This window comes from Bidens hawaiensis, unplaced genomic scaffold (assembly GCF_021521415.1).
Source record: "Bidens hawaiensis isolate Kalapana, Puna unplaced genomic scaffold, B.hawaiensis_p1.1 tig00004282_1, whole genome shotgun sequence".
Classification (NCBI taxonomy): Eukaryota; Viridiplantae; Streptophyta; class Magnoliopsida; order Asterales; family Asteraceae; genus Bidens; species Bidens hawaiensis.
The window spans coordinates 208,929-223,533 of NW_027491257.1; the positions used below are offsets into that span (position 1 = coordinate 208,929).

The 14,605-nt window shown below is 45.7% G+C and overlaps 1 protein-coding gene across 1 annotated transcript; it reads left to right on the forward strand.

The window, feature by feature from the left end:
• On the forward strand, positions 1-4,333 carry LOC143626095 (ankyrin repeat-containing protein At2g01680-like). Its single transcript, XM_077096262.1, has 3 exons — positions 1-351; positions 2,103-2,512; positions 3,277-4,333. The coding sequence occupies exons 1-3, from the start codon at positions 27-29 to the stop codon at positions 4,144-4,146; spliced, it is 1,605 nt and encodes a 534-aa protein (XP_076952377.1). The 5' UTR covers positions 1-26; the 3' UTR covers positions 4,147-4,333.
• Positions 4,334-14,605: the final 10,272 nt, after the last annotated feature.

The window sequence follows — 14,605 nt, forward strand, 5'->3', positions numbered from 1 at the left end:
CCCAGATCACAGAAACTGTACACACCATGGATTCATCATCATCATCATCCAAATCGCCAAGATTCATCACACACCAGACGCTATTCGCAGCCGTCCGATCGGGTGACGTGGCAACAATCAAACGGATCGTGAACGACGACGACGATAATAATAATAATAATAACAAGGGTTTGATGGCGATGCAGAACGATGCCGGAGAGACGGCGGTGTACGTGGCGGCGGCGGCGGAGAGTGGTGGGTCGGAGCAAGTGTTTGATTACTTGATTAAGTTTTGTGATGTGGAAGTTGTGAAGATTAGGTCCAAGGCTGATTTTAATGCGTTTCATGTTGCTGCTGAACGAGGGTATTTAGGTAATTTTGCCATTTACTTGGTTTTGTGAATTTGATTGGATTGATTAGTTTATTGGTTTTGGGGGGTTTTGTTGTTTGGTTGGGATTTGAGATGGTGGTGTTTTTGATTGTATCAAGATGGAAACTTTTTTGGGTAGGGGTGTAAACGAGTCCGAGTCAAGTTAACCTACAAGAGTTGAGGCCGAGCTCGGCTCATTTCAAGCTTTTATATATTTATATACTTTTTCTGAAAACTTGAGCTCAGGGAGTCATTTTTCAGCCTCAAGATCGGCTTGTTTCATTTATTTAGTTACTTTTTCTAAAAACTTGAGCTCACGGAGTCCTTTTTTCAGCCTCAAGATCGGCTCATTTTATTTATTTAGTTACTTTTTCTAAAAACTTGAGCTCACGGAGTCCTTTTTTCAGCCTCAAGATCGGCTCTTTTTAACTTACAAGAGCTCGAGCTTGAGCTCAGCTCTTTTTTAAAGCTCAGGCGTTTATTATTTATTAAAATTTATATGCATTTTTATTTTTTAATTGTTTTTATATATTTTGGGAAAATCTTCCCGGCTCAGGCTCGTGAGTCGTTTATTATTTATTAAAGTTTATATGCATTTTTAATTGTTTTTATATATTTTCGGGGAAAAACGAGCCTAGACCCGGCTCAGGCTCGTGTGCAATGCTTAAGTGAGCCAAAGCTCGGCTGTGAAATGTTTAATAAATTAATACATAGAAGTACAAACTTGAAAAAACTTGAAAATACAATAGGCTTGCTAAGGCTCGATGAGCCTAAACGATCCGCTCGTTTTAACTTACAAGTGCTCGAGCTTGAGCTAAGCTTGTTTTGAGCTCTTTTTTAAAGCTCGAGCTCGGCTCGTGAGTCGTTTATTATTTATTTAAAATTTATATGCATTTTTAATTGTTTATAATTTTGGGGAAAATCTTAACGAGCCTATGCCCGGCTCAGGAACATGTGCAATGCTTAAACGAGCCAAAGCTCGGCTGTGAAATGTTTAATTAATTAATACATAGAAGTACAAAATTGATAAAACTTGAAAATACAATAGGCCTAAACGATCTTCCCATACAAGCCTCAAGTCCGGGCTCGATAACTAAACAAGCTTTATTATCGGTTTAGGATCAGCACAGGCTCGATAAGGCTCGGATAGTTTCTAGCTTGTTATCGATCCGATCTCGAGCGGCTCGGCTTGCTTGCACCCTAGCATTTGGGTTTGATTCAATCTTATTATACAGATTTCTAGTTAAGAGTCAACTTGATTGAAATCATCAAAACTGAAATTTTGGGATTAACTCCAAAATTAGGTCCATGTATGAACCACATATTACATAAGCTAGGGGTGTTCATGGTTCGGTTTAAACTCTTTTTAGCTTAAATTGTGAGCCAAACTATTAATAACAAAAGGATAAATGAGAAAGTGATTGACTTTGAAAAACTCTTTATATATATATATTTTATGCATCTTTCATAAACTCAATAAGCATAAACCGTGAAACCAAACCGTTACCAACGGTTTGGTTTGCTCGGTTTCAAATATTAACGGTTTGGTTTTGGTTCACAATGATAAAAAAAACCCGTTAATAATAGTTTGCCTTACTTTTTGACCTAAATATCTTCAAAATTAGACCACGAACACCCCTAGTTTTAAGTAGTGAACTGCTAGAACGACATAAAAACTTGCTATTTTATCATTCGGCTATAGAAAAAGATTAGATTTTTTTAACATTTTATAACATTTCCTATTATAATTTAGGTATCGTTAACAAGCTTTTGGCCTTGTGGCCCGAGCTATGTAAAGTATGTGACGGGAAGAACACGAGCCCGTTATATTCAGCAGCTGTGAAGGATCATCTGGATGTTGTGAAAGCCATTTTAGATGCAGATCCTAGTTGCATAAGGATAGTGAGAAAGAATGGTAAAACCGCACTGCATACGGCTGCAAGATATGGTAAAACAAGTATGGTTAAAACACTTATTGAACGAGATTCGGGAATTGTGGCGATTAAAGATAAGAAAGGTCAAACTGCGCTTCATATGGCGGTCAAAGGGCAGAGTACTGATGTCGTGGAGGATTTGTTGAATGCGGATCCCTCGATTCTAAACGAGCGTGACAAGAAGGGTTGCACCGCTATTCATATAGCTGTTAGAAAATGTCGACCGGAGGTACATTTTGTTAATTTGTTGGTTATTTCATTGTCTTTACCGTGTTTTGAATGCTAAACTGAGGTGGTGAAATGGATCCGGGGGGGGGGGGGGTAAACGGATCAAAACAGGCTCAGGTCGAAATGTGTCCTTATCAGGGTGGGTTGACCGTTACAATTCATTTTCTTTTGAAATTTGTAACGATATATATATTAAGTGAAATGGGCCAACCCGGCCCGGCCCATTAAGCAGCCATATATAGAATACATTTTCTTACAAAAAAGTTAAAGAAGCGAACATGGCCAGGCCCATTAAGCACCCCTTTATAGAATCAAATTTTTTTACAAAAAAGTTAATAGGTCAACCTGGCCTGGCCCGTTAAGCAACGCTATAGAATCCATCCTTTTTATAAAAATGTTTATGGTTGGCCAGCCTGTTGAGCAACCCTATATATAATCCAACTTTTTTTCACAAAAATGTTAATGGGCCAACCCGGCCCGTTAAGCAACCTTTCATAGAATCCATTTTTTACAAAAATCTTAATGGGCCGACCCGGTCTGTTAAGCAACCCTATATATAATCCAAATTTGTTTACAAAAATGTTAACAGGTCAAACCGGTCCAGTCAGGCCCGTTAAGCAGTCCTTCATAGAATCCATTTGTTTTTTTACAAAAATGTTAATGGGTCGGCCTGGCCCGGCCCGTTTAACAAAAATAAACGGTTGTATTCCATGTATTTATACCCTTTCAAAAAGCTTATTTGAAAATTATGGTTAAATTGTTCAGATTGTAAGCCTGTTGCTGAGCTACACCTCAATTAGTGTCAATGTAATCAATCATCAACAAGAAACCGCCATGGATATAGCTGACAAGCTAAGCTATGGCCCACCGAAGTTAATAATCATGGAGGCCCTAACCGAAGCTGGTGCCAAACACGCTCGCCATGTTGGCAGAATCGACGAAGAAATGCAACTCAAACGGACCGTTAGTGACATCAAACACGAAGTCCACTCACAACTCTTACAAAATGAAAAAACACAAAGACGGGTTTCGGGTATCGCTAAAGAACTCAAAAAGATTCACCGGGAAGCCGTTCAAAATACCATCAACTCGTTAACAGTCGTTGCGGTTTTATTCGCATCGATAGCTTTTTTGGCAATCTTTAACCTCCCGGGCCAGTATTGGAACTCGGATAAACGGGCCGGTGAAGCCCATATAGCCCACACTATAGCTTTTCGGGCTTTTTGTCTTTTTAACGCCACGTCACTTTTTATATCTTTAGCGGTCGTGGTGGTTCAAATCACGCTAGTCGCATGGGACACACAGGCCCAGAGACAGATCGTGTCGGTTGTGAATAAGTTAATGTGGGCCGCGGGGATTAGTACGTGTGGGGCGTTTTGCTCGATTGCTTTTGTGGTGGTTGGTAAAAGGAGTACTTGGATGGCTATAACTATTACTGTTGTTGGTGTACCTATTCTTGTGGGGACACTTGTGAGCTTGTGTTGGTTTGGTTTTAGGCAACGGTTTCGGCCTTCTGGGAACGATTCACAGAGGCGGATTAGGAGGCCGAGTGGAAGTAAGTCGTTTTCATGGTCGATTTATTCGGCTAATATTTCAGACGATGAATCTGATCGGGAAAAGATATATGCTTTGTGAATGTTTAGTTTGCCACTAATCCTTAAAAGAGATCTATTCAACAATCTCTTGCGTGTTTTGTAGGTTATGTATATATTAATGTATAGGATTCGGGTTCTCGCGTTTGAATCAATGATCTAAACATTGTTGGTGTAATGTAACCATGTGTGTGGCTTAAGAGGCATTTTCACTCTTTTTGCATCTTTGCATTATGATGTATCATCAGTTGCATCAGGATGTTCCAACGCGCGTGATTTATTGTTTAATAAGCTATAAATATGATACGAACACAATAAACAACTGTTATTGATAATCTTTTATCAAATGACAGCTGTATATATATATATATATATATCGCGTTTTATCGTTATAACTTATAAATCGCCTTACTAATCATGATCTATCCTAACAATGTCTCCCATTCCAAAAGGCCAAACTACAGGCCAGTCGTCGATCAAATGTGTTGAGGTCAATTTGTGTTGGCTCAAAACGGTTCGCTAAAAACAGTATTGATTTGGTTCAGGCATAATGGGTTCTCACCTCATCAGCTCATCTTATCGACGCACCTTATCGGTTAGTTTATTGAAGAAACACTAACCAAACCCCTGACAGATTACTGGTAACCCGGGGGTTGGATAGCTGTTTCCCACGAGGGGTTAGACCCTTGGAAGATGGTTCTTCTGATAACCTGCAAAACAGACACCGTGAGCTCGTCACTGAGAAGGGGGGGGGGGGTTCCTCCTTGTGACCACCCTCCGGCGTGAGAATCAGACTAGATTGCTCTTTAAATATAAAAGTATATTAAGAGATTGCTAGAGCAGATATCAGGTACATTATGATGATATAAGATAATGTAATGTGTTGAGATGATCATACCATTTGGGGTATTTATAGCCGAAGGTAGGTTTCCAAGGAGGTATGGCCGGCTGCAACAGTGTTCCTGTTCATCAACAGTAGCCTACGCACGTGCCCTGCTGGTAGTTGGTGGGTAGGCAGCGGCTGATAGTGACCAGGCCTGCTGTATACTATTCCCTTTCCACCAACTGCCGGCTACGCACGTGGTATGACAGTAGTTGGTGAGTAGGCAGCGGCTAATAGTGATACAGTACAGGAGCATGCTGCTCGCCATACTGTATCAGTGAGCTGTCGTATCTCTGATCAGATCTTTCGCCCATACCTCGTCAGGTACAGTAAAAGATCCTTCAGTATACAGACTGGCTTATTTGGGCGGGAGTATTCCCCCTCCCGCCTCTGTGCGGGACTGCTCCCGGCTTTGCTCATTCCTTCAGGTGACACTGAATGATAGAGAGCTAAGTGCCTTGTGCGTGTAGCCATGCTGCGCGGGTGGCCTTCCCTAATGGCTTGTATCCGAGGCTGCGGGAACAGGCGGAGTCCTTCACCATTGGGAGGCTTTTCCTGCGGGACCAGCTTGCGTACTGCGCGTAAGGACGTCACGTCTCTGAGCATGGTTGGTCCTGCGGATCCAGTTGGTCTCTGCGCAGACGTCCCTGTTTAAGGTGAGTCTTGCGGGTCCAACTGGGCTCTGCTGGGACCTACCTCTTCAAGTCCCCCCAGTCCAATGTTCTTCTCATGCGTGTTTAATAAAGTGAGGTGAACTTTTGGACTTAAGCAAAGGGTTTTGAAAAGGGTTTTGTAAGGTTTTCCATGGGGATTCTTTCCGCGGAAGTCCTTGTCACTTGCAGAAATGCCCGAGTTTCCTGCTTGGTCTTTGGGTATGATGCGGGTAGGTCTGTAACCTCCTCGCAAGTCAGGAGCATTGAGTCCCAGTTGTATGGATTTTCCATGAGGTTTTGGTAGTTTTGAACATAGTGATCAATTATGTTAAAACCACCAATTCCATTCTGGTGTTTCAAACAACGTAGTTCTCGACGTTCCTGCTATGCGGGGATGTTATTTCCGTTTCCGCAAGCATTGCCCAGAAGATCCTTCTTGGTTTCAATTCCCAGCGGAGCGCTAGGTATGTGAAGGGTTTTGCCTTAACACTGTACCAGCGCTCGTCTTACGGTTACTTTACTTCCAAGGTATTCCTGGCGTCAATTCCCTGCGGGTGCTAGGTATGTGAAGGGTTTTGCCTTTACACTGTACCCGCACCTGTCTTATAGTTACTTGGTAGCCGAGGAATATTTTGCTTCAATTCCCTGCGGGTGCTAGGTATGTGAAGGGTTTTGCCTTTACACTGTACCCGCATCCGTCTTATGGTTACTTGTTCGCCATGGTTTACATGGCTTCAATTCCCTGCGGGTGCTAGGTATGTGAAGGGTTTTGCCTTTACACTGTACCCGCATCCGTCTGATGGTTACTTGTTCGCCAAGGTTTTACTTGGCTTCAATTCCCTGCGGGTGCTAGGTATGTGAAGGGTTTTGCCTTTACACTGTACCCGCATCCGTCTGATGGTTACTTGTTTGCCAAGGGGTAAGGGGTATTTTCCCGCTTACTTTTTAATATTTTCGAATTTTGAATTTTGAAATTCGAAGAGTTGGTGAAAGGATAAGAACAGTCCAAACCTCTGAAACGTCGTGCGACGGTTTCTTCTGACTGTGTCAGGACGTGCAGGAAGTTATGGTGACGTGACAGAACATGGTCATTCCAGTCGCTTTTTCAGGCGCGTGGGCGCGATTTTTCGGGCGCGTGGCCGCGAAATTACTGGCACGCGTCCTGTCAACAGCTATTGCCAGCTTGCTATTTGCCACGTGTCATAGTTTCATTGCACATTCGATTTCTCTCTCCTCCGCATTAAATTCACTGCATTAATTGCGATTACGATATAAAGGGGGAGAGGGTTCTTTGTAATCCACACTTTTCACTCTTCTCTTCATCTTTAAGGCGATTTCCGGCGAATACTCCTTTATTCAATCGAGCATTCTCTCGAAATCGTTCTTTTCTTCCTCTGCAAGATGTCTTCTCGTGATGCTGAAGCTATAGCTGACGACAGGGGTACTGCTGGCGAGTGCCAGTGTGCTCTGCCCGGCGATCAGTACCGGTATGTTGTCAGGAAGTTCATGCTCGATCATCTCGAGCCTGAGTTTCCTGAATCCCACCAGACCGTGTACGATGCCCCTAGAGGCAAGATCGGGGTTTATGCTGCATTTTTTGTCTATGGGAATCTTAGATTCCCATTGACAAAATTTGTTTACCGTGTCCTTGAGAGGCACGGTGTTCATTTGACCGAGCTGCACCCCATGGCGATCGCCAAGATTCGCCATTTTGAGTGGGTGTGCCGGATTTTGGGCATCGAGCCCCATGTGGACCGCCTGATGACCTTCTATACCTGGAGGTGCATCCAGGGGTGGTACACCCTGACGACCCGTATTAAGGGTCTGAAGATTTGCGACACCGAGCGCAGTCTTCGCGCGTGGAAGCAGGAATTCTTCTACATTTCTGCTCGCGCCATCCCCCTTGCCATGAAGTTTAAAAATGGCCAAGCGATACCGAGCCTTCACGCCCCCAACTACCAGGAGGCGGAATGGTTTTCGAAGATATCCCGGGTCCAATCTCCGGTTTACCGGTTTGCGGAGTCCGGGATGGTCATGTTAGGGATGAGCCGGGTGTGGAAGGATGCGTCTCAGGTTCCCATCCTTCTCGAATATGGTTTGAACTCTATTCCCTATGGTATGTCTTGTCTTTCTTTTTTATACGAGTTTGTCTTCTAACTGTTTCTTTTCTTTCAGAGGAAAATGATTTGGAGTCGCTTCTGTACCCGCGGGAAACCGACGGTCCCGCACGGATGGGTACTCGTGCTCTGGACGAGGGCGAGTTGCCCATCCTGGAGCAAACGGCGGATCGGTTCGTGGAGGTCTATCCGCTGGGCCACGAGATCCTGAGCCACCGGCGGCCAGGTAAGGCGATATTCTTTCCTCAATCCCTCAATGCTGTACCCGCTGCTGGAATTCCTGACCTGTCTTCTGAGGAATCCTCAGATGCTCCTCCGTTGGTGCGGAAGAAGAAGGCTGATGCCGGCGGGAAGGGGAAGGAGAAGGCCTCCACAGCTGATCCGGTGGTTCTATCTGACTCGGATAGTGAAGAGGTGGCGGGGAAAACCGGTGGTGAGAAGACCACTGCTCCGGAGGCTACGACCGTTACCTCCGGAGAACCAACGAAGACGACGGTGACCGGTACCAAGAGGCCGGCTCCATCGGGTTCCTCCCCGCCCATCCGTACGTTCAGGGTCAAGAAAACCCGTAAGTACAATCATAGTTTCTGTCTTTGTAGATTTATCACTATAAATTTATCTAACACTTTCTTCTTTGTGCAGGCGTGGATGTTGACGCATTCCAGGGTGAAGCGCAGGGGAGTACCCTCCCGCCAATGACGGTAGGCTTGGTCAGCCTACCTGAGGCGTCGACCCAGGTGCCTGCACCTGCTTCCGCTGGTTCAGTTGCTCCCTCTGAGCAGACTGTTCCAGCCGAGATGACGTCACCGCCGGCCGTGAGTGCGATTTTTACTACATCCTTCACAGAGCCGGCGGTTACTGCTGCTGCTGACTACGAGGCGGCGACCACGGCGGCGACGACAACGGCGACCACGGCGGCTGCCACCATGCCCGCGCCACCGGCACCGACGGCCGGACCATCAGGTACGCGCAGGGCTTCCCGCCGATCTTTGCCACCTTCCCGTCTGCCTGACCTGTTGGATGGATTTCCCTTAGGTTCAGGTGATGGGTTTGGCGGCTATCGGCCTGTCATTGACCCTACAGGTGCGTAGGGTTCCTTTCTTTTTCCCTTATGTTTTTTATCATCTTTTCCTTACTGCCTTTGTTTCTTTTGCAGTGTTGGATTCCAATGAAGTGTATGTTCCACGATGGAACATTCGCCGAGGAACAACCCTTCGCACACATGTGGAGTGCGTGGACTGGGCTCGCCACGCTGCTCCTCATGGTGCGTTGGGGGAAGCCATGGTTAGCTACCAGGAGGGTAGGCTAACCAATGAGCTTCGGGTTCTCCTGGCCCGGATGCAGCCACGCGTCGAGCTGCTTTGTCGTGAAAATGACAAGTTAAAAGCAGCTCGCGCAAAGGAAGTATCTGAAACGCGGGCTCTTCGGGAGGAGAACCAACAGCTGGCGGCAGCTGCCGGCGACAAGGAGAAGGCCTTCAAGGCCCTCGAGGTTGAAGTTCAGGCGCGACTCGAGGCCCGCTCCAAGGCTGCCCAAGCTGTGAATGAACAGCTTCGGCTGGCCAGGGAGACTGCGCGAAACGCAACCGAGAGGGCTGCCAAGGCTGAAGCCGTTGCTGAGCCTTTGCGTGTGGAGAATGAGGAGCTCAAGGCCAAATTAGAGGCTCTCCAACGTGCTCATGATGCCTTGGCAATGGAAGATGCCAAGAAACTCCAGGAAATCTTGGACCAGAGGGGGGTGCTTGACCACACCGAGCGGAAGCTTAAGGGCGTCGAAGAGGCTGCCGCAAAGGAAGTTTTACTTGCCAACCTTAACAAGAGCGAAGCCGAACGCGCCCATAACGAAGCTCAAGCTGCCCTCCAATGGCTTCTTCGAGAAGCGTTGCCTCAGGTATGTTTAGCTTTATCTTCACGCTTTTCTTTTGTAAGAAAAGGTTCTAATACTTGTATTTTCTTTGTAGGTTGTGCGTCGGGTCTTTTCAGAGACCTCTTATGATGATGCTATGAGCGCAGCCCTCAACGCTTCTCATGAGGATGGGGAACGGACCGGCTTCCTGCTTGGTCTAGGGTTTGCTGAGAAAGGCGTCCCGCCTTCCAACTTCCCTTTGTATAATGTGGATACCGAAACTATTTATGACCAAGCAGTGAACCAGTATGCCGCCTTCCCGCATCCAGTGATGGAGAAGGTGGACGAAGTAGCTGCTGCTGATGATGGGTTAGCTGTCCTCAAAGCCTTCCTCGAACCACCCCGTTCTTCTGACGGAGCGGGTCCAAGTGGAGGCGGCCCTGAAGATCCCTTCCCATTGCTAAGATAGACTTGTATAATTTTATTCTTTTAGGCGGGTAGTTACCCGGCCATTCTTGTAATATATTATTGAAATATGAATCTTTTTGCTAAGATTGTTATTTCCTTCTTTGGGTTCCTTGCTTTATAAACTTATGACTTGCATTCTTAGTTTAAATTAGCAATTTTCCAAGTGTTTAGAATAAGTTAACCTTTGAACGTGGTTGATAATGGGTTAAAGTTTCGCTTCCTCCTTCGTGATTGTGCGGGTAGAACCGTCACTTGCACTTGGTAGGATGGCTAAACTTAACCTTCATCTGACCTGCGTGTAGGTTTTCCTTATCTTTCTTCGAAATTTCTAAGGCATTAGGATAAGTTAACCTTTGAACGTGGTTGATAATGGATTAATGTTTCGCTTCCTCTTTCGTGATTGTGCGGATAGGACCGTCACTTGCACTTAGTAGGATGGCTTAACTTTAAACCTATATCTGCCCTGCGTGTAGGTTTTCCTCATCTTTTGAGGATAAGTTAACCTTTGAACGTGGTTGATAATGGATTAAAGTTTCGCTTCCTCTTTCGTGATTGTGCGGATAGGACCGTCACTTGCACTTAGTAGGATGGCTTAACTTTAAACCTATATCTGACCTGCGTGTAGGTTTTCCTCATCCTTTGAGGATAAGTTAACCTTTGAACGTGGTTGATAATGGATTAAAGTTTCGCTTCCTCTTTCGTGATTGTGCGGATAGGACCGTCACTTGCACTTAGTAGGATGGCTTAACTTTAAACCTATATCTGACCTGCGTGTAGGTTTTCCTCATCCTTTTTTAAGTTCAGATTAACCGTTCAACGCACGGATGTCAATAGGTTTGGTTTCCTTTCACGATTTGTGCGGCTAAGACCGGCACTTTCATTTAGTGGGATAGCCAATATTTACCAATGACTGACCTGCGCGAAGGTTTGTCACGTTTTTGGGTTCGTGCGGGTAGGACCGCCTTCCCACGCAACGACTTCATGTAATGTGAATGTCGTCACCAGTGTTGCATAGTTTAACCGTTCGACGTGCGGTTGTTGATAGGTTATTGTTCAGTTTCCCCATTATGATTCGTGCGGATAGACCTGCACTTTTATTTTGGGTGCTGAACCTCTCCTTCAACTGACCCTCGTAAAGGTTTTTTTTTTTTTTTTCACATTATTGGGTTTGTGCGGGTAGAACCGCCTTCCCACGCAACGACTTCACATAATGTGAATGCCATTACCAATGTCCCGAAAAGTATAAATGTAAAATCATCAGCTTCGATGTTCTAGAGAGAATCATTTCCATTAGAAGTGGCTCTTGGCCTTTACAAATTGGAATTGATTTACATGCAAACTGTGTAAATGAGCTCCCTTCCATGTTGGGATGGGAGCGCCATCGAGCCGATACGCACCTTGTTTGGGATCTCGTTCTTTACGCAGCATGTAGTCTCGATATTGAAGCTGGAATTTTTATTTGTTTTTTCAACTAGGGTTCTACACGCACCCGCCTGCTCAGCCTTTATTGCGCCACGAGGTGCGCGAGCGTCCCATCTCTGACAAATGCTTCGACCATGTCCTTTACGTCTATGCATTCTTCAGTGTTGTGGCCTTTTGTCCTGTGAAAGTCACAGTACTTGCTCCGATCAGCATCGTGACGATGTCGGATTATTGGAGGCTTTGGCCACGGGAGCTCCTCAGTGGCGAATATCTCAGCGACGCTTTTGGTGAGTGGCGTCCATCTGGAGTTCCGGTGCGACTGTACATTATCCCTTCCGCCCAACCGATGTTGCAAGCCGGATGAGGTGTCAAAGTTTACCCTTGACTGCCAGATGCCTAGCTTTCGCTTTTTATTTAGTCGGGCGGTGAGGACGTTGTCTTCTCTCGTCTTCTGGGTGTAGAGGTTTGTGCTCTGCGGGAGATCTTTACCCAGTTGCTTCTCCGTTTCCGCATAGCGTTTTGCTGCTGTCATGATGCCATCCCATGTGGATGGCATGCCATCTTTACCCGTTAGGGTGCGGATGAGCTCTGGGTCATGCGCACCCTGGATGAAGGCAGCGCGAACAAGATCTTCGCTGATACTGCCCAAACTTAGCTTCTTCGAGTTGAAGCGAGTAATGAAGTTTGGCAGAGATTCATCTTCTTCTCGTATGCATTTGAGGATTGTCCATTGTTCCTCGGTATACTTCCGTTGCTGGCTGAAGTGTTGGCTAAACTTCTGCTGGAAGTCTGCCCAGTCGTAGATGTGGTTGACCGGTAGACGATCAAACCAAGCTCTAGCAGCCCCAACAAGCGTCATTTGGAACATGTAACACCACGTGGGTTCCGTCCAATTGCTGACGGTTGCCCCTGCTATGAACCTGTTCAAATGATCGTCTGGATCAGATATACCGTCATATGTGCCTATGTTAGGCATCTGTTTGGCACTCTTTGGGGCGATTGCTTCCGCAATGTCCCTTGCAAACTTGGACGTTCCTGCATTTGCAACGTTTGGTCTGAATGTTTTGGAGAAGTCTCGTGGACTTCCACCTGTGCTTTTTGGTTTGAAGGCTTGTCCAAAATGCCTTCTCGGTTGGGAATCCGTTTCCTTACGCTTCCCTTTTGCCCTATGGCGAGGGTTCGCGTCGGAGTCGGATTCCTCCGAGTCAAAGTATTCGAATTCGTCGGCCTGTTGGACGGAACGCAGGCGTTCGTCCAATTCAGCCTGGAATTCCTTTTGTCGTGCCTCCGCCCATGCCTTAACTTCATCGAGAGTCTGGCGGGGGAGTCTTCGTTTCTCAAACTGGATATCAGTGGATCCCAGTAGGTGATCATTTACTGCACTTGCCCCAGCTTTGGTAAGTGGGGTAGTGTTCGTAAAATTTACTTCACTTGCCCCGGCTTCGGTAACCGGGGTAGTGTTTGTAAAAACTGTGTTGCCGGTATTCCCCCCAGTAGCTGGGGTTGTGGTTACCGTAATTTCTCTAACCATCTTTGTAAAAGTTTGAAAAAACTGGAGAAAATGTAGTTCTAGCTTTATGCACGGATGGCGCCAATGAAGAAACACTAACCAAACCCCTGACAGATTACTGGTAACCCGGGGGTTGGATAGCTGTTTCCCACGAGGGGTTAGACCCTTGGAAGATGGTTCTTCTGATAACCTGCAAAACAGACACCGTGAGCTCGTCACTGAGAAGGGGGGGTTCCTCCTTGTGACCACCCTCCGGCGTGAGAATCAGACTAGATTGCTCTTTAAATATAAAAGTATATTAAGAGATTGCTAGAGCAGATATCAGGTACATTATGATGATATAAGATAATGTAATGTGTTGAGATGATCATACCATTTGGGGTATTTATAGCCGAAGGTAGGTTTCCAAGGAGGTATGGCCGGCTGCAACAGTGTTCCTGTTCATCAACAGTAGCCTACGCACGTGCCCTGCTGGTAGTTGGTGGGTAGGCAGCGGCTGATAGTGACCAGGCCTGCTGTATACTATTCCCTTTTCCACCAACTGCCGGCTACGCACGTGGTATGACAGTAGTTGGTGAGTAGGCAGCGGCTAATAGTGATACAGTACAGGAGCATGCTGCTCGCCATACTGTATCAGTGAGCTGTCGTATCTCTGATCAGATCTTTCGCCCATACCTCGTCAGGTACAGTAAAAGATCCTTCAGTATACAGACTGGCTTATTTGGGCGGGAGTATTCCCCCTCCCGCCTCTGTGCGGGATTGCTCCCGGCTTTGCTCATTCCTTCAGGTGACACTGAATGATCGAGAGCTAAGTGCCTTGTGCGTGTAGCCATGCTGCGCGGGTGGCCTTCCCTAATGGCTTGTATCCGAGGCTGCGGGAACAGGCGGAGTCCTTCACCATTGGGAGGCTTTTCCTGCGGGACCAGCTTGCGTACTGCGCGTAAGGACGTCACGTCTCTGAGCATGGTTGGTCCTGCGGATCCAGTTGGTCTCTGCGCAGACGTCCCTGTTTAAGGTGAGTCTTGCGGGTCCAACTGGGCTCTGCTGGGACCTACCTCTTCATTTATATAGAGATCGATTAAACAGTTTGTAACCATTAGTTTTTGTGGGACCCGCTAGTCCGTTACATTTTATTGTTTAATCGGAGAGAATATGACACTGTCATATAACTGATCGCAGATAAATTTTATTTAGATAAATTTTCACAAAATGGTAGAATAAATAACCTTGCACATTAAGTAACACACTTTTTGCTATGAAACACAAAGTTCATACACAAACATAACAAGATAAACTTTTCTTGAAACAACATGTTTAACAGCAATAAAAACATTGAACAACATACTTAAGCTAGATATGAAACACAGATATTCTAGTATCTTTGAAGTCCATGATGTAAGTTTATCATCCTTGAACACATCCATTAAAAAGGGTATCTACAAATATCAGAATCACAACAACAGAGTTACGAGTGTGTAAAACTAGAGCAATACGTTTTCACTGACTTATAATTTTGACAATGTTTTATAATTGTGTAAATGGAAATGATGTGTGAATAACCATTCGAAATCTGGTGTTTGAGAATCTAAGAATGTACCTGCTCC